At 44.8% G+C, this 24,322-nt stretch overlaps 1 protein-coding gene across 2 annotated transcripts in view; it reads left to right on the top strand.

The window, feature by feature from the left end:
• The window catches only part of USP33 (ubiquitin specific peptidase 33), a 1,637,494-nt gene that overhangs the window by 302,800 nt on the left and 1,310,372 nt on the right, over positions 1–24,322 (top strand). For both annotated transcript variants that reach the window (XM_044085858.1, XM_044085859.1), the window contains exon 6: positions 5,892–5,988. In XM_044085858.1, the coding sequence (XP_043941793.1) occupies positions 5,892–5,988 (97 nt within the window). The remainder of the gene's footprint in view (positions 1–5,891; positions 5,989–24,322) is intronic.

Genomic DNA, 24,322 nt, shown 5'->3' with positions numbered 1-24,322 from the left:
TTCTTTCTTATTTGTCAGTGCTCTGTAGGTCTGTGGGCAGCAAACTAGATCTGAGGTATGTAAGGTAACTAGGACATTATGGGTAAAGGGAGAAGCTCGACATTATGGGTAAAGGGAGGAGCTCAAGAGTTCAAGTCATGTTCTTCGTGTTTCACTGTTGCAGTCATTACATTTGGATTATCTGCTTGCAGGTAGCCCTCAGTCGGCCTGATTAACAAAGTTTTGGTCCTGCGTCAGTTGCTGTCCCTTCTTCCATGATGTCAGGTCGTCAGGGGTATAAAACATGCATCCGACGCCATTAAATCAGTTTTTCTTGCCATACGGTGCCTGAAGCAGAAGCAGTTCGCAAGTGGCGGTCGGCTGACTTCTGAAATTTTCGTTTTCGAGTTTCAGAACTGAAGTTTTCAACTAAAGCTAAGTACTCTGTTGGAGAAACTTTTTCTTTCTCCTTACCGATGTCAGTAAAAGTTAATAATTGCATTACTTGTGGAAAGCAAATACCTCATAAAGATTTTCATTCATACTGTATTCCTTACCTAGGCCCTGACCACAATGTACCTTGCTGTCGGATTTGTGCTTTATTTAATCAGCGCACTATCCGTCATCGGTATATTTTCACCTCTAAATATTTCGGTTCTTGGTTTAATTATCCAGAAATGTCGTCAGTTAGCCATCCGACTACCAGGATTCCGAAAAAACGCAAAGATAAAGACAGAGACAGGCCGCCGAGGTCCAAAACTGCCGACGACGCTTTTCCTAAGCCAGTCGCCAGTTTGCCAGTACTCAGTGAGGCGCTTTCGCAGCCCCTGATACTCACTACTTCTGATTCGCAGGCCTCTACTGAGACCCATTCGGAGTCCGGTCTGCCGTGAGATGCTTCAACTATGAAACCCGTGGATGACTCTTTCTTGGATGGGTCCAGAGCCACTGTGCAGCTACTGGCTTCTGAGGGTGTATTCAGGCCTATGGACTTGCATAGTGAACCGATGCCTCCTTCTTCACTTAGGCTTAAATCTCGAACCATGCCTAAAAAACAAATGATAAGAATGGCTGAAGATTTAATAACTCTAATCAGGGCTAGCCAACCCCCCTTTCTAAGAGGCCTAGGACTGAAGTTGTTTATGAATCTTCTGACCAGGATTCTGTTTTTTCTGATTCTTCTGATCATCTGGATTTGCCCTTATCTACTTATGAGGATTCTGATGCAGAGGACTCCATTCCCTCTGCTTCCCCTCCAGAGGATTTTTCTTTTGGGGAAACCTTGCATACGCTAAGGGAGTATTTCCACTGGGAAAGCCAGGATTTTTCTGATTCAAAAAAGAGGCTTAGGGATTTCTTACTCCTACCTCAGCATAGGTCTTTAGCTATTCCTCCTGTACTAAACATTGTTGATGATGCTTTTTCAGAATCTAGTTTGGCCCCTGATTCCTTGCCTCCTGCTCCCAGAAAACCTGACAGATACTACAGGGTCCCTGAGTCAAACAAGTTCCTTTTTGGAAATCCTATTGCGGATCCAGAGACTATTTCACAGGGGCCCAAGGGCATTAAGGCTTCTACTGCTAAAAATCCTCCCCCTTCTGATAGAGATTCCAGGGTGCTGGATAGATGGAGTAAGAAGGTTTACACTTCTGCAACCTTGGCCATTAGGGCTTTAAACTGCCAGTTTCATATGTTAAAGTATCAGCAACATGTTATTGTATTGCTTAAACAGAAAATGGCGTTGATTCCTGACTGTGTGGAAAATAAAGAATTACAGGATTTAATGCATTCTGCTGAGCAAGTTGGAAAACATACTTTGCAGTGTGGTTTTGATTCATTAGAGGCCTCTTGCAGGGCTGCTGTTACTGGGTCTGTGCTCAGAAGGCATGTTCAGTTAAAGGAGCAATCTTTGCCTGATCATGTTAAAGCTAAATTGGTGAATGTTCCCTTAAATCAGGACCGCTTGTTTGGCAACAAGGCTGAGGAAGTTCCTAAAAGATAGAAGATAAAGCTATATCTATGCAAACTGTTAAAGATTTCTTCCAAGCTCAGCCTCCTAGATTTAGTAGGCACTGGCCCAATAAGAATTGGTCCTTCCCAGCCCCTTCCAGGTCTTCTCAAGCCAAACTCAGACACAGCAAAAGCCCCAGGTTTCAGTCCCAGGGGACACACTGGACTAAGCAGTGGGAGGCCTCCACTTCCAAATCTGGGAGTAATGAGACTCCCCCCTATGGTAAACTGTCTCAATGACTTTCGTTTAAAATTTCCAAGCACTTATCAACCGACTGCCCCTTTGGGGGGAAAGATTGCTCTTCATGCAAAGAACTGGGAACTCATTACCCAGGACAAATGGGTTTTAAATATAGGGTCCCAGGGATACAGATTTCACTTCCACACATTGCCAACACCAAGCGGGTGGCCGGACCTACCCCCAAATCAGTGGGCAGAGGCCCAAAAACAAGTACTTTCTCTCTTAAGCATGGGGGCTATTGAAATGGTACCGGAAGAGGAAAAGGGGACAAGGTTTCTACTCGAGACTTGTCCTGGTACCCAGAAAAGACGATTCATGGCTTCCTATCCTGGACCTGTCTACTCTAAGCACCTTTTTGGAAATTCCAAAATTCAAGATGCTGACTCTGCACCAATTACTTCCTATGCTAGGCAAAGATGCTTAGTTGGCAACACTAGATTTAAAAGAAGCATACTTGCACATCCCAATCAGGGAATCTTGCAGAAGATACCTATGCTTCAAAGAAGGCTACACGCATTATCAGTTCTCTGCACTGCCCTTTGGCGTATCTACTGCGCCCAGGGTATTCACAAAGTGCCTGGCTCCAGTTATTGCATTTTGCAGGCAAAGAAATATTCAAATATACCCATACCTGGATGATTGTCTAATTCAGGCAGAAAGCCAGGATATACTTTTGAATCATCTGGCCTTTGTACAAAGGGTTCTAATTTGTCTGGGGTACACCATAAATGAAAAGAAATCACACCTGGTACCCTGTCAACAAATTATATTCCTGGGAGCAAGCTTGAATACAACTTCCCAGATGGCTTACCTCACGCCAGAGAAACAAATTCATTTGACAACCTACTTCAAACAAGTGGCCACAAAAACCCTGCTGATGCAAGACCAATACTGCAAGCTTTGGGGTTCGTGGCCTCCTGCATTCTTCTAATTCCATATGCAAGACTGCATATGAGGAAACTTCAGTGGTATCTAAAAAGCCTATGGTATCAACATTCTCAGGATCTAGAAGCAATGATTCCTATCATACCTTGCTTATGCCTAGAATTTCTTTGGTGGGCAGAGGCCTGCCACCAAAATAAGGGACTGCCTTTCACACCACCCCCTGCCACCCAAACCCTAACAACAGATGCATCAGACTATGCATGGGGGGCTCACCTGGCAGGGAAGTCAATTTAGGGCAAATGGAACCCAAGTCAAATGTACCTGCATATCAATCAAAAAGAAATGTTAGCTGTACAGAATGCTCTGACAGCCTTCAAGGACCGCATTCTTCCAGGACAACTTTTGGTAAAGATGGACAACACCACTGTTATGTGGTACATAAACAAGCAGGGGAGTACACATTCTTACCTCCTCTGCAGACTAGCCATGGCATTGTGGAACACAGCCTTGAGCTACCAAGTGCACCTACAAGCTCAGTTCCTGCCAGGAAAATTAAATACACTGGCAGACTGACTAAGCAGAAATCTCATGGACCCACATGATTGGAAACTGGAACCAAGGATTTTCAACATGTTGACAAACAAATGGGGGAGCCCAGATATAGACCTGTTTACCTCTCCCCAGAACTACCAGTTGGACAAATTTTGCACAAGGACTCCCCACAAGCAAGCCTGGAAAGTGGATGCTCTGTCCTTCACCTGGAAAAACCTATCAGTCTATGCCTTCCCCCCTGCCTCTGCTTTCCAAAATATTACTAAAAATCAAACAGGACAAACCAAGGATGATTTTGATTGCTCCAGACTGGCCACGCCAACACTGGTACCCCCTCCTGCACAGTGTGTCACAGTTATCCCCATGACACCTGCTTCAGACTCCTTCCCTGTTGTCTCAGCAGGAGAACCAGATTCTGCAGCCTCAGCTTCTAACACTGAACCTTGCAGCCTGGCTAATTACATAATCTATCCTCTACCATCCTTCAGTAAACCTATGATGGATATCATTTTACAGGCAAGGAGGCCTAGTACTAGAAAATCTTATGCTGAAAAATGGAAAAGATTCTGTACCTGGAACCAGTCTCAAGGGATGAGCACAGCAGTGTCCAGTTTACCTCAGATTTTACAATACTTAACTGAGATGCTTCACAAGGCCCTGTCTTTTTCCTCCATTAAAATCCACGCCTCGGCCATTTCAGATCATTATAGCACAGAACCTCCCCTCTTCTCTCATCCACTGCTCAAGCAGTTCCTCAGAGGGGACAAAAATTTGAGACCTCCCAGGAGAGCTCCACCCCCAGCCTGGGACCTTAACTTTGTTTTGGAGAAACTCACTCTACCTCCTTTCGAGCCAGCTGCTACTGCAGACTTAAAATTTCTTTCTTGGAAAACAGCTTTCCTTTTAGCAATCACTTCAGCTAGAAGGGTATCTGAATTACAGGCCCTTATGGCAGTGGAGCCTTTAATCATCTTTCATGTGGACAGGGTGTCCCTCAGAACAACTCCTTCATGCCCAAGGTGGTATCCAGTGTGGCCTTTGGATCAGTCCATTCATTTGCCAACCTTCTTTCCTAATCCACAGAACAAAGGGGAACGGATACTTCTCTCCTTAGATGTGCACAGACAACTTAGATTCTACTCGGACAGGACTAAACCTCAAAGGAAATATGAACAACTGCTGGTGGCATTTGCTGCAGGGACAGAGGTGAAAGCTTTTTCAAAGCAAACCATTTCAAAATGGATAGGCCATTGCATTCATTTCTGCTATAAGCACCATGGAAAACCTATCCCCCTGGGGATCCGACCTCACTCCACTAGGGCTGCATCTACCTCTAAAGCCTTTCTCAGAGGCGTCCCTACCAGAGACATCCTAGAAGCTACCTGGAGCTCTGTGCATACTTTCACCAAGCATTATCATTTGCCAATTTTCTCTTAAATCTAGAGCTGGCTTTGCCACTGCAGTCTTGCAGGGCCTTATAGCTTGTCCTAATGCTATCTAAATTCCTCCTCCCAACCATAGCTTTGGGAATCTACCCAAATGTAATGACTGCAACAGTGAAACACGAAGAACATAGTACAGTTCTGTACACTTACCATAAATGTAGATGTTGGAGTGTATTCTCTGTTGCAGTCCTGGTTACCCTGCCTCCAGCCCCCTAACTTCTTTTGGCTATACCTCTACTTTCCTTTACTATGCTTAAAAGCCTTTTTGGTGTATTTGCTTTTTTGTTGGAGGTATATCATTGTACCTTTTTATTTAATTGCTCCCTATTAGGGGGGGCACCTGACATCTGGGGCAAGAAAGACTGATGTAATGGCATCGGCTGCATATTTTATACCCCTGGCGACCTGATGTCATGGAAGAAGGGACAGCAACTGACGCAGGACCCAAGACTTTGTTAAGCAGGCCGAATGAGGGCTACCTGCAAGCAGTTAACCCAAATATAATGACTGCAACAGTGAATACACTCGAACATCTACATTTATGGTAAGTGCACACAACTGTACTTTCTACGATCTGGAAGAAGCAGCAGAGTCCGATCCAAGGACTGGATCCAAATCAAACATTTGAGCAAGACTGAAAATGGACAACACAGGTGGGTCGTTAAGGTGAATACGTAACTTTTTTTTTAATAGATTAAAATAAAATTCTTAAACTGTGTCAGTGTACTGTTGCAAGATAATATACCTTAAGCAACATATTCTCACACTTTTTTTTAAAGGAACTTAAAATTCCAGGGAGTCCAGGGTTGAAATTTTCTCAAGGCTTACTTGACCTCGACATTGAGATGGATGAAGAAGACGAATTTAAAACAAGAGGTAACAGAGATGCTAATCAGTTAATTTTGTTAAGAGAATATATAAAGCAGCTTGGTGCAGATTCAGATGTCAGAATCAGCAATTATTATTAAGAAATATTGTAATTTTTAAATTAAGTCAGTGCTGTTCACCATATCACTGAAGTTAGGAGTGAGGATGGATTGTGGCTGTATTGTCATTAATAAAATGTCTTTTTACATGTAATGAATGGGCTGAGATTTAAGGGCATTGAGGTAACAGTTATAAGTGCAATCATTATGACATCACCTTCTTGTCCTCAAATGTATCAGGGCTACCATTAATTTGCTAAATAAGATGACCAGTAAGGGGCAGTTGTTTATTTTAAAGAACAGCTATAATTGGCAACAAAAATACACGTTTATTATCTTTACTCGCTGTGCTGTACTGGTTGATACTGCCTCATTTTTAAGTAGTTAATGGCATTGTGGGGCTGCCATCCTGATGTAATTTTGTCTTTCAGCAAAGACTTTTCTTTTTCATAATACTTTCTGTCCTTACATTATAACATATAATTTTGCTTTCCATTTTTACATTGTCTTTCTTCAGTGAATGTGAATAGCATCAGTACCTTGAATAATGGTTTGTTGATTCTCTTTGAAGACGGTGTCATTTTGTAATTTTTTTCTTTTTGTTTCAGTTCAATGCAAGCTACTAAGTGGAGAGTCATAGTACATTTTCCTTTTCTGCTAGATACTGTGGTTACGTTATTATTATTTTTATTATTATTATTATTATTATAATTATTAAATCTCCTAAATGTCTTCATTTAAGATACTGCCTTCAGCCTTATGCTGCCTATTCATTTGTGAATAGAAAACAAACGTAACAGAGTTTATTGCCATGGACAATGGGAGTAATTCAATAAAGCCTACACAAAGCTATTCTCTGTGTAGGAATAGTGTTAATGATCAGACATGGAGCATGTCCGCCAAGTGATCCAGGAAACAAGGCTGGAGGCGTGCATGAGCCTCCCAGCACTCCGCAGACACTGAAGCAACCGCAGATTGCAAATCACCTCTTGTGCTGCTGAAAACCATGCAAATGAGGTGATTTTGCAATCCAGGAAGCAGAAAGGCATCTGTGTAGGTGCTGCAGGAAAAATGTATGCTGTTACTAACTGTGTACTGGAATGTAAAAATAAAACAGGGGCCGTGGCAACTCAAATAAAAGCATGTATTAGGTGCATTAGGCATGCAAATGGCCAAAACTATGGCCATTGACATTTAAAAGTGATGCAGTTAATGAAAAATTAAACCTTTTTTTAATATCACATATGTCACGTTTAAGCTGTGCGCAGTGACGCGCAAACATGCTAGCTTGCAAAAAAAAAAACTAAAATGGTAAAATATGATATCTAAAGTTGTAGTGGTTTCCCATTATACTGGCCAGCATGCAGAGTCATACAGTGGCAGGCTATACTGGTTGCTAAGGACATATAGGCTCTGGTGTAGTGCAGTATCTAGGGTAAACGCAATTAGGTGTATGTAAATAAGCTAAGTTTATTGAATAGGAAAATGGGCCACCATGTTCGTAGGTACTAACTGTGTAAGGGCTATAACCGTGGCAGTGTAGGCAGAAGGGACAGCTGACATGAAAAGGGTGTGTATCATGATTTGTGTAAGCACATTGGAGCTCATTGGCTCCTGTTTGCACTCAGCTAAGCAGGGGGCTGTATCTGAGGCTTCTAAGCTGTGCTTAGCTGGTTAAAGAAAAGCTGTGTGTGCTTGTATACAGGAGATGGTCAAATCTGCTGAGCAATGTTTACACTGGATCTGCAGGTTGGTGCAGCATGGCGTATAGAAGCGGAAGAAATTGAAAAAAAAGCATAAATACAAGGAAATATCTTAGAAAAGCCAGTCAACTATAAATGACTAATAAGCCCTCTACCACTCACACTGGCCCATTCAAACCCCTCAATAATGTAGCTGGCAGGTGAAATGTGTCGTAGTCAGCCAGTCACACAGGTTACATCTGCAGCACACCAGTATAAAGTATGCAGACACCCTTCAATCTGATTTTGCCAACATACTCTGCACCATTGGAATACACACTTGGGAATCTAAACTGACAAAATAATAGGGGCTGCTGCTGCTTTGCTACATCTCTACTTGCTGTAGGCTGAGGTCATTGAAGATGATGATGCTGACAACCGGCCCAGACTGAGGGGGAGAAGAGTGTTCAGGCCCAGGGTAACCTTTCAAGGGCTACATGAGCTGGAGATAGTAGAGTGCTACAGGATGGACAGGGACATACTACAGCAACACACTGAGCTCTGCTGCCCTCACCTCAGACCCAGAGCCAACAGAGGAGAACCCATCCCAGTGGAAACAAAGATATGTGTAGCCTTAAAAATACTAGCTAAAGGTACTTTCCAAAGACCTAATGGAGACATCATGGGGGTCTCACAGGTATCTAGGGTACTCCACCAGTTCCTGGATGTCATGCTGACACATGCCAGTGAGCACATTTATTTCCCCAACACACCTGAGGAGAGGACCATCAATATGTGTCTCTCCCACAGTGTAGCATACTATCCAGAGGTAATAGGTGCCATAGACTGCACTAGTGTGCACATCAAAGCACCACCCAGTGAGGAGGATAGAGTCTAGGTCAACCACAAGGGGTATCACTCCAACTGCCAGGTCATGTGCAATGCCCAGGGCATTATCATCAGTGTGTGTGCTGGCAGATCTGGCAGTTATGATGACTCCCACATCTGGCATGCATCACAGCTGTGCCAGGCATTTGCCAGGGGGGGGGACATCCCGTGTGGCCATCTAGTGGGGGAAGCTGGCACTGGAACTGTGGATGATGATACCCATCAGAAATGCACACACGCCCACTGAAGAATGCCATAATGAGACACATGCACAAACTAGGAACATCATACAGCATGTGTTTGGGCTGCTCAAGTCACAGTTCTGCTGCCTTGACATATCTGGTGGAGCCCTGCAGTACTCTACAGCCACATATGTACACGTGTTTATAGTGTCTGCCATGCTGCACAATATGATCATGTGGAAACGGCTGCAGCAGGAACATCTCAGGGAAGGGGGACACAGTCCCCACCATTGCCAAGGTCCCCACAGGCACAGTGGGACTTCCGGAGGAGGAACACCCTGAGCCTGCCCTTGTAGACAGACATAGGCGTGCCCAGTCTGCCATACACTGACACTGTAGGGACCCAGGGACTGACACCTCACTCTGACTCACACACACAGTAAAAAGGATGCCACACACATCACACTACCTGTACCTTACCATGTATAGGCTGTGTACTGCGTGCATCTGACAGATTCAGCCCTGAATCACTGTCCTGACAATTGCTGCAGGCACAAGGTAAGTCACTCTTCTTAACAGATGACTGGAATAGTAGACTGTGGTAGCATATCTGTGGTATTGCTGCATGTATGCAAGGGAATGGGGTGGTCTACTGGGATAGCAGCAGACAACTGATCGCTATGTGGGACAACAGGAAATGTCTGCCAAATACTGGCTGCCCCAGAACATGCCGTAGTCTCCAAGGTACCAAAACTCACTGCAGTATGTGTGGAGGGCTAAGAAACCGCAGGGTCATAGGTCACATGTGTGGATGTCAATGTTGGAGTCCCATACACACCACTTAGCCTCTCACAGCAAGTTTCTGTACAAAGCCATAAACAAATGTGTGGCAAAGCTCCACAAATAGGGAGAGTTATGAGATATTGCTCTTACAAACTTAGACAGTGATGTTAGAACAGATGTTGCAGTTGCATTAAGTCTCTAAAGGGTAAAATGTCTGAAACTCAAATTTCTGTCATTACTTTCTAACTTCAGTCTTTAGTGATATGACAGTATTTTCCATGACAACCACAATAATATGCTAAATGAACCCAAAATATGAAGCAAACATCTAGAGAGTCTGTGGAAATTTGTGCAATTAAGAGGTATGCCCCCCTCCCCCCAACACACCCGTGTTCCCATAGAAAGGCAGTAACATTTATGTTTGTTAGGGTAATGGCAGCAGACCACACATTCCCCCGGATGTCCCAATCAACTTTCTAACTTGCTCCTTGTCCAAAATATGCAGGGGTCAATGTGCTATATCTGTGCATGGTTAATACTGTCAGGAGGTAGACAGCACTTCTGTTGGCTGTTGTGGCTTAACATAAGTACATACAGTACTGTGGTTAACAGGGTCCATGGTTTGAGACTGGCCATGCCAACTATTTTGCATGTCAACTACACCTACGGTAGGAGTTAAACATACTGTCATGAAGTCAATATTTCTTACTGCAGAAAAGCTGGACAATGAAGGGACAGGAGGCCACACATGTGGACAGTACACAGCTCAGGGTAACCTACACAGTGCCTAGTAGAACAGCAGGTTGTGACAAGTCAGTGTAGTGCCAGGTTATAAATGGCTGTCACGTTACTGTGTCAGTACTGACAACAAGTCAGTGGGCACTATCCAAACCCCTGGAATGACAAGGTGTCAAAGAATGTCCACACGTATACTTCATGTATGTGTTCTGCTTGTCATAACATTGCATTTGCTTGCCAAACTATGTGCAAAACAATAAAGGTTGATATGCAAACATCAATGACAAACAGTTGAGAAGCAGATGTCATACCCATAAGAAAATGCATGCTAATACAAAACTGTTCTACCAACCGTCTACGTTTGGAAGAGCAATATTAACACCCTGTCCCCATGTCTGGGCCTGTGTCTGACTGTTATATATGGGCCTGTGCAGATGTCAGTCTGTAAGAGTTTGACAGCTATGGCCAACATGTAGCCTTATAATAACATTGCAACACAAACCATCTGAGGACTACAGCAGATGTAGGGGTGCGTTGATGGACAACCTGCTAAACAGCTACAGTCAGAGGTGTGAAGTGCATAGCCCTGTGTGTGATGTTATGACTTCTACCCCACTCGCACCATAACTACAAATAAAAAAACAGCAGCAACTGTGGACAAAGCCTGTGACTGGACTACAGGAGGACAAAAAGACACATATAAGGGGAAGGGGAACCACTGGACAGACAAATGGAGAAGGTGCACACCAGAACAATTTGTGCAGTAACATAGGTTCCTTGCAGTGTATGGAGTCAGTAAACAAAGGTCTGTCAGCGGTTCATCACATTAGTCTATATTGCTGTACCACTAACATACCAGGAAATCATAGTGCTATGTAGAATATAATGCACATATTATGGAAAACTCTGCTCAGTCCAATGCATTCTGTACCCACACCAGGATATGACTCCATTAATAGGGATAGCACACAGCCAGGAGATCCCCAGCCAGTATATCACTGAGGTGCTAGACTGTATACATAGGTTCAGCAGCCAGTCGGCTGTAGCACACAAAATCCTGGACTCGAGTACAGCTAGCTGTGGAATAGAGTCCAACTGTTACTATTGAAGGTCATATCGGGCATGCTCCTACACTTAGAGAATTACAGGCCATGTCTAAACACACATATTATTATACAACTGTGTTGTCCGTATATGTCTTTGCATACAGACAGCTATGTACACCTTAATTGTTTTCACCGCCTCCATCAGACAGGATTACCCTAAGCTATCTGTAGGTGGCATGTATGTGATATATCTGCATCTGTTGAGTATGATACACACACACACACACACATATATATATATATATATATATATATATATATATATATATATATATATATATATAAAACATATACAAATATATCAATTATAGACAGAGACAGAGAGAGAGAAAGAGAGAGGCATAGAGAAAGAGACACCCTAAAAGGCATAGAGTGATGTCCTGATGCAGACATTTGCACACCAGTTGTAACCAGTGGCATGTGCCACTACGAAGGTGAGCTCCATTGTATAACAGTAGTGGGGTAGGGGTGTAATTTCACGTCATCTGCCTTTTGTGTGTGTGTATGTTTCTAGGTTAAAGCATTTTCAGGCCTTTTCCACCCAGTAAACCTCCCACTGCCCTACTTTACAATGCCTGCTGATGTCATTCACCTTAGAAGCACCTTTGGATGTCCTACAGCCATGCAAGCTCCATGGCACATGTGACAAGTATGTAGCACTTTAGTACATACAACTAGATAGGTAGGGGTTCTAATCTCAGCACTGACAACAGGGTGTGTGTGTGTGTGTGTGTGTGTGTGTGTGTGTGTGTGTGTGTGTGTGTGTGTGTGTGTATTTCTAGGTTAAAGAAGTTTGAGGCCTTCTCAACCCAGTAAACTTCCCTACTTTACAAGACCTGCTGATGTTATTCACCTTAGAAGCACTGTTGAACAGTCTGTAGGTATGTAATCTGTGTGGTGCAAGTGATAATGATGTAGCACTATAGTACAGAAAACTAGATAGGTAGGGGTTCTAATCTCAATGCTGCCAACTATGATTGTGTGTGTGTGTGTGTGTGTGTGTGTGTGTGTGTGTGTGTGTGTGTGTGTGTGTGTGTGTGTGTGTGTAAAGCATATCCCCTGTCTGTGTGTGTTTTGGTTACTATTTTGAGGTCCGTTCCACCCTGGTGATGCCCCCATTGCATTACTTTACAGGGCCTGTTCATGTCATCCACCTTAGACCCAATGTTGGACACTTTTTTAGGTATATAAGATCTGTGGTGCATGCGATAAGTAGATAGCACTATAGTACATAAAACTAGATAGGTAAGGGACTGTATCTCAATACAGCCAGTTGTAGTAGTGTGTGTGTGTGTGTGTGTGTGTGTGTGTGTGTGTGTGTGTGTGTGTGTGTGTGTGTGTGTGTGTATGTATGTATGAAGCATATCCCTGTGGCTGTCTTGTGTGTTGGTTATACCATTTTAAGGCCTGTTGACCCCTTCCCCATGGCATTATTTTAAAGGGTCTGTTGATGTCATCCACCTTAGATGCACCATTTTAAATTCTACAGGCCATACCACTCATCTCTACAGATGTATGCAGAATGTCCAGATGTTTGCAACATATATGTGGTGTGTGTCTCATAAAAATGGGGTTTTATGTCAAATCATTGGCAAATCTGTGAGAGTTAATGTCACAGATAGTGACAGACATGTCCGCTTCAGATGTCATACACTTCTGAAACATCATGCTGATGCAAAACCTGTTGCCCTACCACTTCTCTAGGTTTGTAAGAGCAGTATGTGAGAAGTGTCCCTATTTTGGTGGGTGTATCCCACAATTCATGAAGGCATTCCCAAGATTAATTGCTTTTAGAGGTTGTGAGTTATGTCCCTGGCATATAATCTCTGTGGCGCATGCGATATGTATGTACCAATATAATACATGCAAGTAGAAAGGTAGGTGTTCTAATCTGACTATTGCCAACTGTGTGAGTATGTGATTCTGTATACATATCCCCTGTAGCTGTCTTGCCATTGTGTATGCAATGGTTATACAATTTTGTGTGTCTGTTCCACCCTGTTAACTCCCCCATTGCCAACGTACTCAGGGCCCTTAGAGATGTCATCCACCTTAGACGCACAGTTACATATTTTCTAACACAAAGGTACTGTGACGTGTGCAGCAGTTATGTCAATCTATGTTGTACATAAAGTAGGTAGGTAGGTGTTCTAATCTGAAAAGTGTCAACTCTGTGTGCATGTGTGTTTCAGTGCATGTCCCAAAGCAGCAGAGTGTGTGTGTGTTTGAGATGGCTCTACTATGTTAAGAGCCTGTTAACCCCCCCATTGGCAATCCTAACAGCCCCTGCAAATGTCACCCACCTGAATAGTAGTGGCAAACACTGCAAAACTATAGTAGCTCTATGGTGCTTGTGTTATGTGTATAGCACTATAGTATGTAAAACTAGGCAGATAGAGGTTCTACTGCCAGCAAGGGCAGGTCCATGAGTGTGTATGTGTATGTATGTATATCCCCTTACAAACAAACATCTGTCCAAGGGCTCCAACATGTGTCCATCAATGCCTTGTCCAACATGTGCTGATTGATGATTGTGTTGGGGGAGAAATAAGGGACTCAGGTCCAGTACTCTTGGAGAGGAGCTGTGTGGATCTGTCGGTGACCTGCATGTGACAGTGATGTGTGTGTGTGTGTGTGTGTGTGTGTGTGTGTGTGTGTGTGTGTGTGTGTGTGTGCGCATGCACACAGTCAAGCCATGTGCTAGCCCTACATGATTGATGATTGTGTTGGGGGAGAAATAAGGGACTCGGGTCCAGTACTCTGGTAGCCTTATTTGTAACTATGAACCTGTGATCCTAAGGTACACCCAGTTGACATGCATCAAGACTAGCTTGATGTGTCAAGGGGTATGCATGCAAGGTTACGCTGTCTGCCCCCATTTTCCCTCACACACTATTCCACGCATACCTTGGCGATGAAAAGGTGTCCATTTTGCCAGCCCGCAATCCTGAGCTTCTGTAATGGCAGCAAATCACCACGACTTACACACGCAGACACCTGGAACAGAAACAGAATAAGGTGTGTGAGACAACAGTCAGTAAGCAGTACTAACAGCAATAAAGCATCATGGCACAAAGGTACATACACTTTGATGCATACACATGAAAGTTGGCAGAAGACAGCACCTTACAGGGCATAACACTACTACACTACAAAATGCCATTACCTGTACTAGAATCACCCTGTGCATCAGACACATATTAGCATGTCCCTGCATCGATGATATGGATAACAGGGATGTGGCACAGGTATCATCACAAGCACAGGGTGTGGTGTGGGGTTGCCAAAGGCTTAGGCTGTGACATACAGTTGACATCATATATGTGTGTCTGGAGAGGTGCTAGTCCAGCTGGGCCATGGAGAGGAGCTGTGTGGATCTGTCAGTGACCTGCATGTGACAGTGATGTGTGTGTGTGTGTGTGTGTGTGTGTGTGTGTGTGTGCATGCACACAGTCAAGCCATGTGCTAGCCCTACATAAGGGTATGATGGACAGCCGTGGACCATACATGGCAGAATGTACAGTTCACCGTTTCCTGCCACAAACACAGGGACTGGTTCTGCCAGGAGTGACACTGGTACCACCATGCCCAAGGCCAGATGGGGTACTACTTCCTGATGGTGACTGATGTCTGTTGGCTCTTTGTCCCTCACGGGACCACCCAGGACCACGTGCCCTTGGCCTGCCATGTTGTGGTGTGGACAGCACCCTCCCTTCATTAGTGCTGGTGATACTGCCACTACAGGAATGTGAGTGTGCACAGCCACATGGGCTTTCAGCTGATGTTGCTGACCTACGTCCATGCGTCCGATGCCCTACTCCCACCACATTTTCAAGCACAGACATTGCACTGTTAAGGACTGACAATGTCTCACCCCACCATCTATCCACTACATCAGAAAAATGACATAAGCCATCACCAATGCCATGGAGGGAGCCATGCATGCCAAGCAGTGTTGCATCCATGACCCTGAGCATCTGTTTGGTGTGCAGTTCACAATGTGCCTGTGCCTCCATGATGGACCAAAACGTGCATCAGGTGATACGTGCTGTGACACCTCTGACAGAGGCTGGATGGGCAGCAGTCCTCCTTCAAGCACCCTGTCAGTCTGCCTGTGTGGGATCTTGCCAGCACTCTGGTATGGTTAGTGTCTACAGTCTCAGATGCCTTAGTCACTACATTACGCTGTTCAATGCCACAGTCTCAGATGCCTTAGTCACTACATTACGCTGTTCAATGCCACCATCCTGTGACTGCTGGAGACTGGGTATGTGTAGGCATACTGACTGTGAGTGCGGACATTGTGGGTGGAAGTGCTTTGTCAACCAATGGGGCAGATTCAGCCTCCAACAACCGCACCTGTGCATCACAATGGCCACCGTCATCATTCATGTCCGATGAGACACTGACATCAGGTTGTGAGGGGGACACACTGCAACCCCCATGGTCACCTGTGAGGGGAAGACAACATGACTACATTAATTTCTGCACCATAATATTTGATGATGCACACACACGCACATACACACACACACACACACACACACACACACACACACACGGTGCCACAAAGGCATTATACAGACCACACCTTCTGACTGATGCCATGCACAACACACAATCAGACCACAACAGACACACTGTAGACAGGCCCACAACAACATGTAGTGCAGCTATGTCCAGTTAATGTTGCTAGTATAGGCTGTGAGGTACATGAGAAGTTGGAGTATGTGATGGACCTTCACTTAACACATAGTGCACCCAAGTACACAACAGTAATGCACCTCTGTATAGCACAATGGCTACACCTATACCAAACTACGCGGGGATATGTTACAGCTTCTGCAAATATACTACAGTGATGACCAGTGTGATGCAATGCAGTGAACCCCACCATAAGTACACATGGAACATATTGCAATATGGTTATGCTTAACAGTTGTGTGCATAGCAGACTGCCAGCCCTTAACATGCCGAGGGTAGGTGTTCCCCAGCCATACCAGAAGTACCTATGGAGTTGTGGGGGAGAAGTGTCATCATACACACATGGCAATGGTATAGGATAGTATGTGCATGTATCAAGATGTACAGTACAAGCTGTGATACTACCCAAATTGCTGACATTCACAATATGTGTGCACATGTGTGCATTACAAAACCCCAGCCACAGATGCGGATTGACCTGACATATGCATGCAAGGTATGCAGAGGCAGCCACTATGAATGCTGCAGTATTAACATGATGACTACTGCAGGCTTACCTGGATGCTCCTTGGCTGTGGACTCTGTGCCACCCACCTCCATGACATATGTACTGATGCTTTCCTGTAAGTTGGTGGCTGGCACCAGGTTTGCCAAGAACTCCTCTGTGGCTGAGAGTGGTGGTTGTGTAGTAGGCCCTCCACCTGTGCCAGCATGGTCCCTGGACACAGCTGCAGCCCTTTGCCATGCATGGTGCATGAGATCAGTGGCACGGTGTTGGACCTGTTTGTAGCTCATGTCCTGGTGGCCAGCATTATTGACTGTTGCTACCAGTTCTGCCCAGAGGGCAGCACATTGTTGTAGGTTTTGGCGGGTCCTTCCCAACAGTACCTGGTGATGGAGTCTCAGGGCATCGATGATTGCAGTGGTCTTGGCTTCTGAGAAGGGAGGGGTTTCATCTTGTGTACATCCCACCTGAAAGATATGACCAGGGGAACACATCACAGGACTGTATACACTGCGAACCATTATGTACAGACCCTGCACATCCACTGTTGCCAGCACTATCCACCGCTAACCCCCACATACCCCTACCATCTACCAGCACAGTATGACTGTGGGTATTGGCAACATACTGCCATTACAGCATGTGTTGCTCCCCTGATCCTGATGTTTCATGCTACTTGTTGCATGTGCTATGAGATGTTGCACTGCATGTAGCTGTTGCACCTATTACTACTTGGTCATAGGCTGTCTACATGGCCTGCTTTGGTGTCATCCTCCTACTGTATTAGTAATCCCCTGATCTGTAAGCCCACCCCTCAGGTCTCCTTGGCCTTCCTCCATCAGATTCTGGAGTATATGGCTGGACAATGTCCTACAGTTTCCCCAGCCATTGTGGTTGATATTGCTGTCCTGGCACCGTGTAGCACCTGCCTCATGTACAGGGATGAACAGCCATCTACAAACACCACCAAGAAACACTCTGTCTGAGAGTTGGAGTGGCTGTAGGAGCTTGCAATCCATGCTCTCTGTCTGTCAGTGCTGCATATCTGTCCCCAAACAGGTTGTCAACACAGTCAATACATCTCACACACCTACGTAATGCACACAAACATCTGCAGTGGTCCTCAACATACACATCCACCAACAAGGGGAATCTCTGAGGCAAAGATGCACATGAATGCCACAGCCGTAAACAGCACATAACACACATGGCCACACACCTGTGTCCCACAGCCACACAGGCATCAGCCTCTGTCAAATATGTTACACATAGGGGACTCCAGTGGAGACGTACTGGTGTGCCTCTGACCTGGCTGTGTATGTGGATGGTCACAGTTACTTTTGTGTCATTTGACAGACTTCGCCATATTGCATACACACTGCTGTCTGTCACCAACAGGTACTGTCATGGCTCTGTCACAGTACATGTTGGTGTGCCTGACCTGACATGTATGTCCCTGGACTATATATGCAGTGAGACATGAGTGTGCACACAGGTTGCGTCCCAGGCAGGTATGTCTGTAGCCTTATGCAGCATTATGCTGTCACCAGACTGATGCCGCAATACAATCCGGGAATGATTGCCCTTAACATGTCCACATTTCTCCCGTGATATTCCAGGGGTTCCAGCACCTGTGAGTCAGGGGTGATGTAAACAGGCCACGATGCTCTGCGAGAGATGGCCTCCATCTGTCTTCACAGGTCTTCTTGCATCTGGCAGTGGTTCCCGCCAGCCCCATAGTGACCCCATTAGTAACATTGGTGAAGTTATCACTACCAACATACAAGTGTCAGTACAGCACACATTGAAGCCCATGCTGCTAAATGCTAGAGGTGTAGACATGACTTTGCCCTCATTGCAAGCATTCCTAACCCTGGGAACTGCAGACATCTGTGCAGTCACACAGGCCATGGTTCAAAGGTGCAGAGAGCACCCCAGCCATATTTGATCAACCATTCTATCATACATGCAGAAGCCAAAGTGTAGCCAGTAATGCCATGGGACATGGGGGTTTCCATATATATGAGACACATATACACCTCCACACTGTACAGGCAGTAAAATGCACAGGGGACACTGCAAGGGCAGTTCACCATTGCTAGCACAAACCTATTCAAATCACAGCTAGCTACCGCCCACCACATGTGACCAGGAAGTCCATTCTGCCTATATGAACCTCATCAGCTGTATTAGGAGTTGGGTATGTACCCTGATCCTGGGTTAGTTGTACAACGATAACATACATTGTAGGACTTACCCATGCCAGCACACAAATAGCCAGTAAGCCATTTTCAGTGGAAGTAGGAACACCTTGGTGTGGCCAGAGGCTGCCCCCATGAGGTGAAGGTGTATTGCAGTTGACATTGCACAACACGGGTTAACACTGTTGCATCCCTACAGAGTAATCCTCCGTGGCAACGCAACCATCATGCAGTAACGTTTGCAGTCACCATTTCCCCCAATACCCAACCACGTAGGGCAGCCAAGCATACACCTCCAGAGTGGAATACATCCCCTTGGAGGGTATACACACCCTCCTAGGCCCCAAACCATCATGAAGGACTAGCACCAATTTACACACACACACACACATAAGCGCTATATGTACATTTGTACTGATGTATGTAGTCAGGTATACCCAACAGGTCTACATCATCCTCTGCTAGGATATGTACACCTGTCTGGTGGACATGTGCAATACATACTGTCCATAACAGGGATGGCATACCACTGTTCAAGACAAAGTAGGGGCAGGTGCCCATTTCTGAGCAATGTCTCCTTAGCTTGTACATGAAAATGGGATCTTTCCTGCAAATCTATACAACAAACAGAGTCTACATCCACTACACACAGTTATCTCCCCTACTGCATATATGTCTGCAACATCACAGGAAGCAGCTGCAGCTGCTCATTTGTGGTGCTCAGGGACACCAGCTATACCACTGTTGCTGGTGTTGCATACCGGATGCCTGACAGAGTCAGCGTAGGGTGCACCCCCTGTGTTCCCCATGCGTACATCAGGATATCCACAGTATGTCTCCCGTCTCCTGTATGTGGGGAACAGGTCACCACTGCCATGTGATAGCCATGGTATACATCTACCATGGGAGCCTGTTGCATCACAGGATGCATCCTACATGATATCAGCCATAACCATGCAGCACCATAAGGAACTGTATTCAAAGGAGGACTGACTACCGCCTTTGTTTATCTGTTTCATGGATGGGTTGTCCCCCACTCAGTCACATGATAGACAGCAGCCTGACTAGGCTATTCTGCAAGGCCATAGCACAGTTTCAAGTGAACCTTATTAATTCATTAAATCAGAGTGATGCCTCCAGGTGCATCTGCAGTTAACTCATACTGACTCCCCTAGACGTCAAATATTGCTTATTCATATTTGCATCATTAATTCCAAAACCGTATTATGTACAATGTTTTAAAACATTTCCTCTTAAAGCTTACACAATAGCTAACTCAACTGCATAAATATTTGACCTCTGTCTAGTGTAGGTAAATCAATATTAACTGTTGTTTTTATGATATTAATTTATATACACATACTTTTTACATTTTTCTAAATATCTCAACAATCAGGTAAAACAGACAAAACTCCTTGGCTTCAAATAAAAGCTCAGCTAGATGAATAAAATGCTGATGACAATATCTGAGATATTGTAAGTTGTTTACAAAATATTACAAATGTAATAGTGTTTACTATGACTTATACAATTTGTTTTAAGACCCAGAACCTAAAGAACACTACCAGTATAAAAATATTATATGCTGAAGAAATTGCCATTTGTACTTCTTTCATAATCCCTATGGTTCAAGAGATATGAACATTTGTTTGAAATGTGAGGACATAATTAGATTCTTTGAAAGGTTTTAGGCTCTGCCCATTGGAAGTTAGTGCAAACTTCCTGAGCTCCATTGGAGTGAATGAGTTAACAGGGATATGTGCGACCTGGACACACTACATTATACATACTTAGACTTTGTCAAGGAAGGGTTCATGTCTGCTACACTCAGAAGACACTATCACCAAAGCCCGTGGACAAAATACATACCTTGAGCTGGACAAACTATGTGACAGTATAGCCCACATGGCCATCATGCATATAACACTGCCAAGTATGCATTGCACCATATGTTACCATAGGGGTAGCACACTAGTGCAGTGACATGAACCACCTACTCCACATAGGGAAATGCACCTCATGCATTTCACCCATAAGTAGGTGTGTAACCTGTTGTTCCATGTTTGGGCCTCTGTTATGTGTGATGTACACATCTGAGGTGCATGTAACAGCCATTAGCTTATGTCCAACCATGTCTGCGGATGACTACATGCTGTGTGCCGTCACCGGATTTCCTACTGATGTGGACATCTGTCTAGGAGGGTCACACACAGTTACATGGCATTTGCCAGACACATGGCCTCAGGCTGCATAATAGGATGTTTATTGTGAACCCCTATGGAGAGAGTGACGTCACCACATATTATGACAGTACAAACAACATCCTAGGCACAAAATCAGTCGTGAGTGCGGTGTGGACAAAAGTCTTTGCCAACATGACATGTCAACACAATGTTGCTTCCATGATAAGATAAACCTTATACATTGCCAATGTCATACATAAGGGTATGTCATCACAGGGCCTGGGGTATAAACCTCCCCACATCCCCCCATAAGGACCATTGCTGCATATAATTCCCTGTTTGTCATTTACATCACACAGCACATACAGCAGCTGGGGACATCACACAGGCTCCCCAACAGGGTATACCAGGCCAGCACACATGTAACACACAGCGATAGGCCATAAGGCCAACCGTCTACCCGGTTTCATACATAATCCTCATGGGTGACCACAGTATGGCATGCAAGGCACTCACAAATTCCACTTTGCTGGGACTGCTGCACAAGTGCAAGTCATGCTCCCCTCTGTTAAAATACACACACACACACACACACACACACACACACACACACACCCTTACCTGGTGTGTGACATGAAGTAGCCTTGTTGGCAGCTCAGATATGTGTCCCACACAGTCAGCCTGCAGTGGAATGGGCATCCTATCCACATCAGGCAGTATAGCTATTTGCATCTTTGCAGGCATAGCCTGGATAACTGGATGGTTAACTTCACATACACCCCTGGGATACAGCCTGTGTCCCTGTTGGATGGGAGCATCGGGTGCTGCATTGCATACACATGGACTAACATCTGGCCTAGGCATATGGCTGCTCAGGGCCCATAACCTAGTAACATGATATGGCACCAGGACTAGCAGATATGGTTTGAGTGGTGTGACAGACTGTGTTATGTGTCCACACCCATCAGTGCCACCGACTACTGGTTGTCCCATATGGGCAGCACGTTAGTACCATGTTATCCAACCTACATCCGAAAAATAAGTGAGTGATAGTACAGGTGCATGTGGACATTCCAGCAACATCTGTGCTACACAATAACTGAGACCAGTGCATATGTGGTGTAGTGTGTCCTCGTAACTGTCTGACATCTGCAGTACCCGGATGTTTGCAGAATGTGTACATGTGCCTCATAGATGTAGATCCCCTGCCGCATAAATGTCTGTTTCCAGGCACCGGTTGGACAATACGTGACGGTTGTCCCTAGAGTTTCGGGAATGGGTCTGTGACATGACAGACCACTGGAAACACAGTAATGGTACATGAATATCTGGTACTGTATGCATTCCCTTACATTGTATGTTCAATATGTACGCACTGCTGCTGAACCAGAGCCGGTGTCCCACCCCTACTAGTACCCATAACTTGCTGTCCTGCTGCAGGGGATCACCAGGTATGGTAGCTATAGGTGTCAGGCAATGAGATGCAGGTGTGGAGTACACAGTGACCTAGCAAGATTACCTCATTAATGGTGAGGGACAAATGTACAATCTTTGAACTAAGCCTGTATGACATTCACAGACTGAAAGGGGATTACTGACAGTACATGATATCATATACCACCTGTATCCACCAGTTCTTAATATCAGTGTTGTATAACAGACCACAAACCTAGCAGTCATATGTGAGCTGACCATTGCTGAGGTGATTCAGGGGCCAGAGCTGTGATCTGTGTCACTGCAGACAGTGCAGTAAGGGATGGCCATAGGTGCTGGACAGCAGACTAACAGCAACACGTCAGTCCAGGCAATGTTGTTGAGACCTACAGTTTAAATTATTTCTCATGACTGCATCCCATTACATGCTTCATTCAATGACGTACCTGGTGTAGTGCTGTACTCCTTTAAGTGAAGGACTCCAGTTGTAGTATCCTAGTGAATCCCAGTCTCTTCATGAATAAAGGTTCAGACCTGTTTGCCATAAGCAGCAGTTTGCCTTTTGTAGGTAATGCTCATGAACAGGTGACTGCCTGTGCACAATCTGTGACTACCACTTGCTAATTGCATCCAGAACTGCTGGGTTGCCTTTCCATTAGCCAATGGCATGGCTACACAGTGCTATAATTAAGGCCTTCATGTAGGCCTTGCCCCTTTTCCTGGCCTGTGAGGAGGACATTATCAAGGTGTTGGAGCTAACAGCTTTACAGAGGGGTAGGTGCAAATACTGTCCACTGTTTGGATTGATGTGTTATGTCAACAGTTTTGCATGCTATGTATGGCCATTGTTAACAGACTTTCAGATTCTGTAGCAGTGTACTGTTGAACAATGTGTGTTGGTGTCAGTAATGAGACAGGCAGATGTGTGTGTCGTACATCCTTTTTATCTGAATGTGCATGCTGCTACAGTTAATGCTGTTCTATCAGCTGTGTATGTTTGTAGGGGGAGACTGTGACACGTCACTTTCACATGAGCACCCCTCCTTACCCTTGATGTATGTGTGTCATGTGGATACTCTTTTCTAGGTGTTTGGGAGGTATTGTAGGTCTGTAGCAGGTAGCTAGACATACTGCTGCATGTGTAGCAGGCCGCAGCTGCTGCATTCTGGCCAGGAGTCAGACTAGGGATTTTGAAGACATAGGGGGACAGCAAGCTGTTAGTGTCAGTGAGGGAGTGGTGTCAGCTGTTATGTCACAGCATGGCCTGGCTTGAGGATACCTATAACAGTCCAGGTAAAGCATGTGCCTCTGGTACATATTGTTACGTAATAGTGCCATCCAGAGAGTGCTGGCCAACATTTAGAACACATATTAATAATTGTGAAATGTGTCCCACCCTGCAGGCCTTTAACGTGCTACTGTGGATGGCAGTGAGTGCGGTTGAAGCAACCAGTTTTGCTGGACATTGCATGGCTCAGTTATTCCTATGTTATATTGACATGCGTGTAGTTGTGCAGCAGACTGGGATGCGGGCCAGAACTGTAGGTGTCCACATGTGACACATGCTAGGAATGTAACTGATAGATGTTATATATATTAATAATATATATTATATATTCATAATTATGTGTTATATATGTCTTGATATATTATGACAATATATATTATATGCTATATTACTAATAAGGTGTTACAGTATGGCGGGTGTATTTGTAAGACATATGTGCATGCTTACAGTGTGTTACACATGATTGGCATGAACATGTGTGTTCAAATGGGTATGACGTGTGACACTGAGCTGTCTGTCATGGTTTGTAACCCCAGTCTGCAGTGCATTGACAGTATGTCAGCACACAGAATAGGTTTTATGGCAACCCT

This window comes from Protopterus annectens, chromosome 10.part0 (genome assembly GCF_019279795.1).
Source record: "Protopterus annectens isolate FY-2018-M chromosome 10.part0, PAN1.0, whole genome shotgun sequence".
Lineage (NCBI taxonomy): Eukaryota > Metazoa > Chordata > Ceratodontiformes > Protopteridae > Protopterus > Protopterus annectens.
The sequence above is the reverse complement of the archived record's forward strand: the minus strand, read 5'-3'. Positions and strand labels throughout refer to the sequence as shown.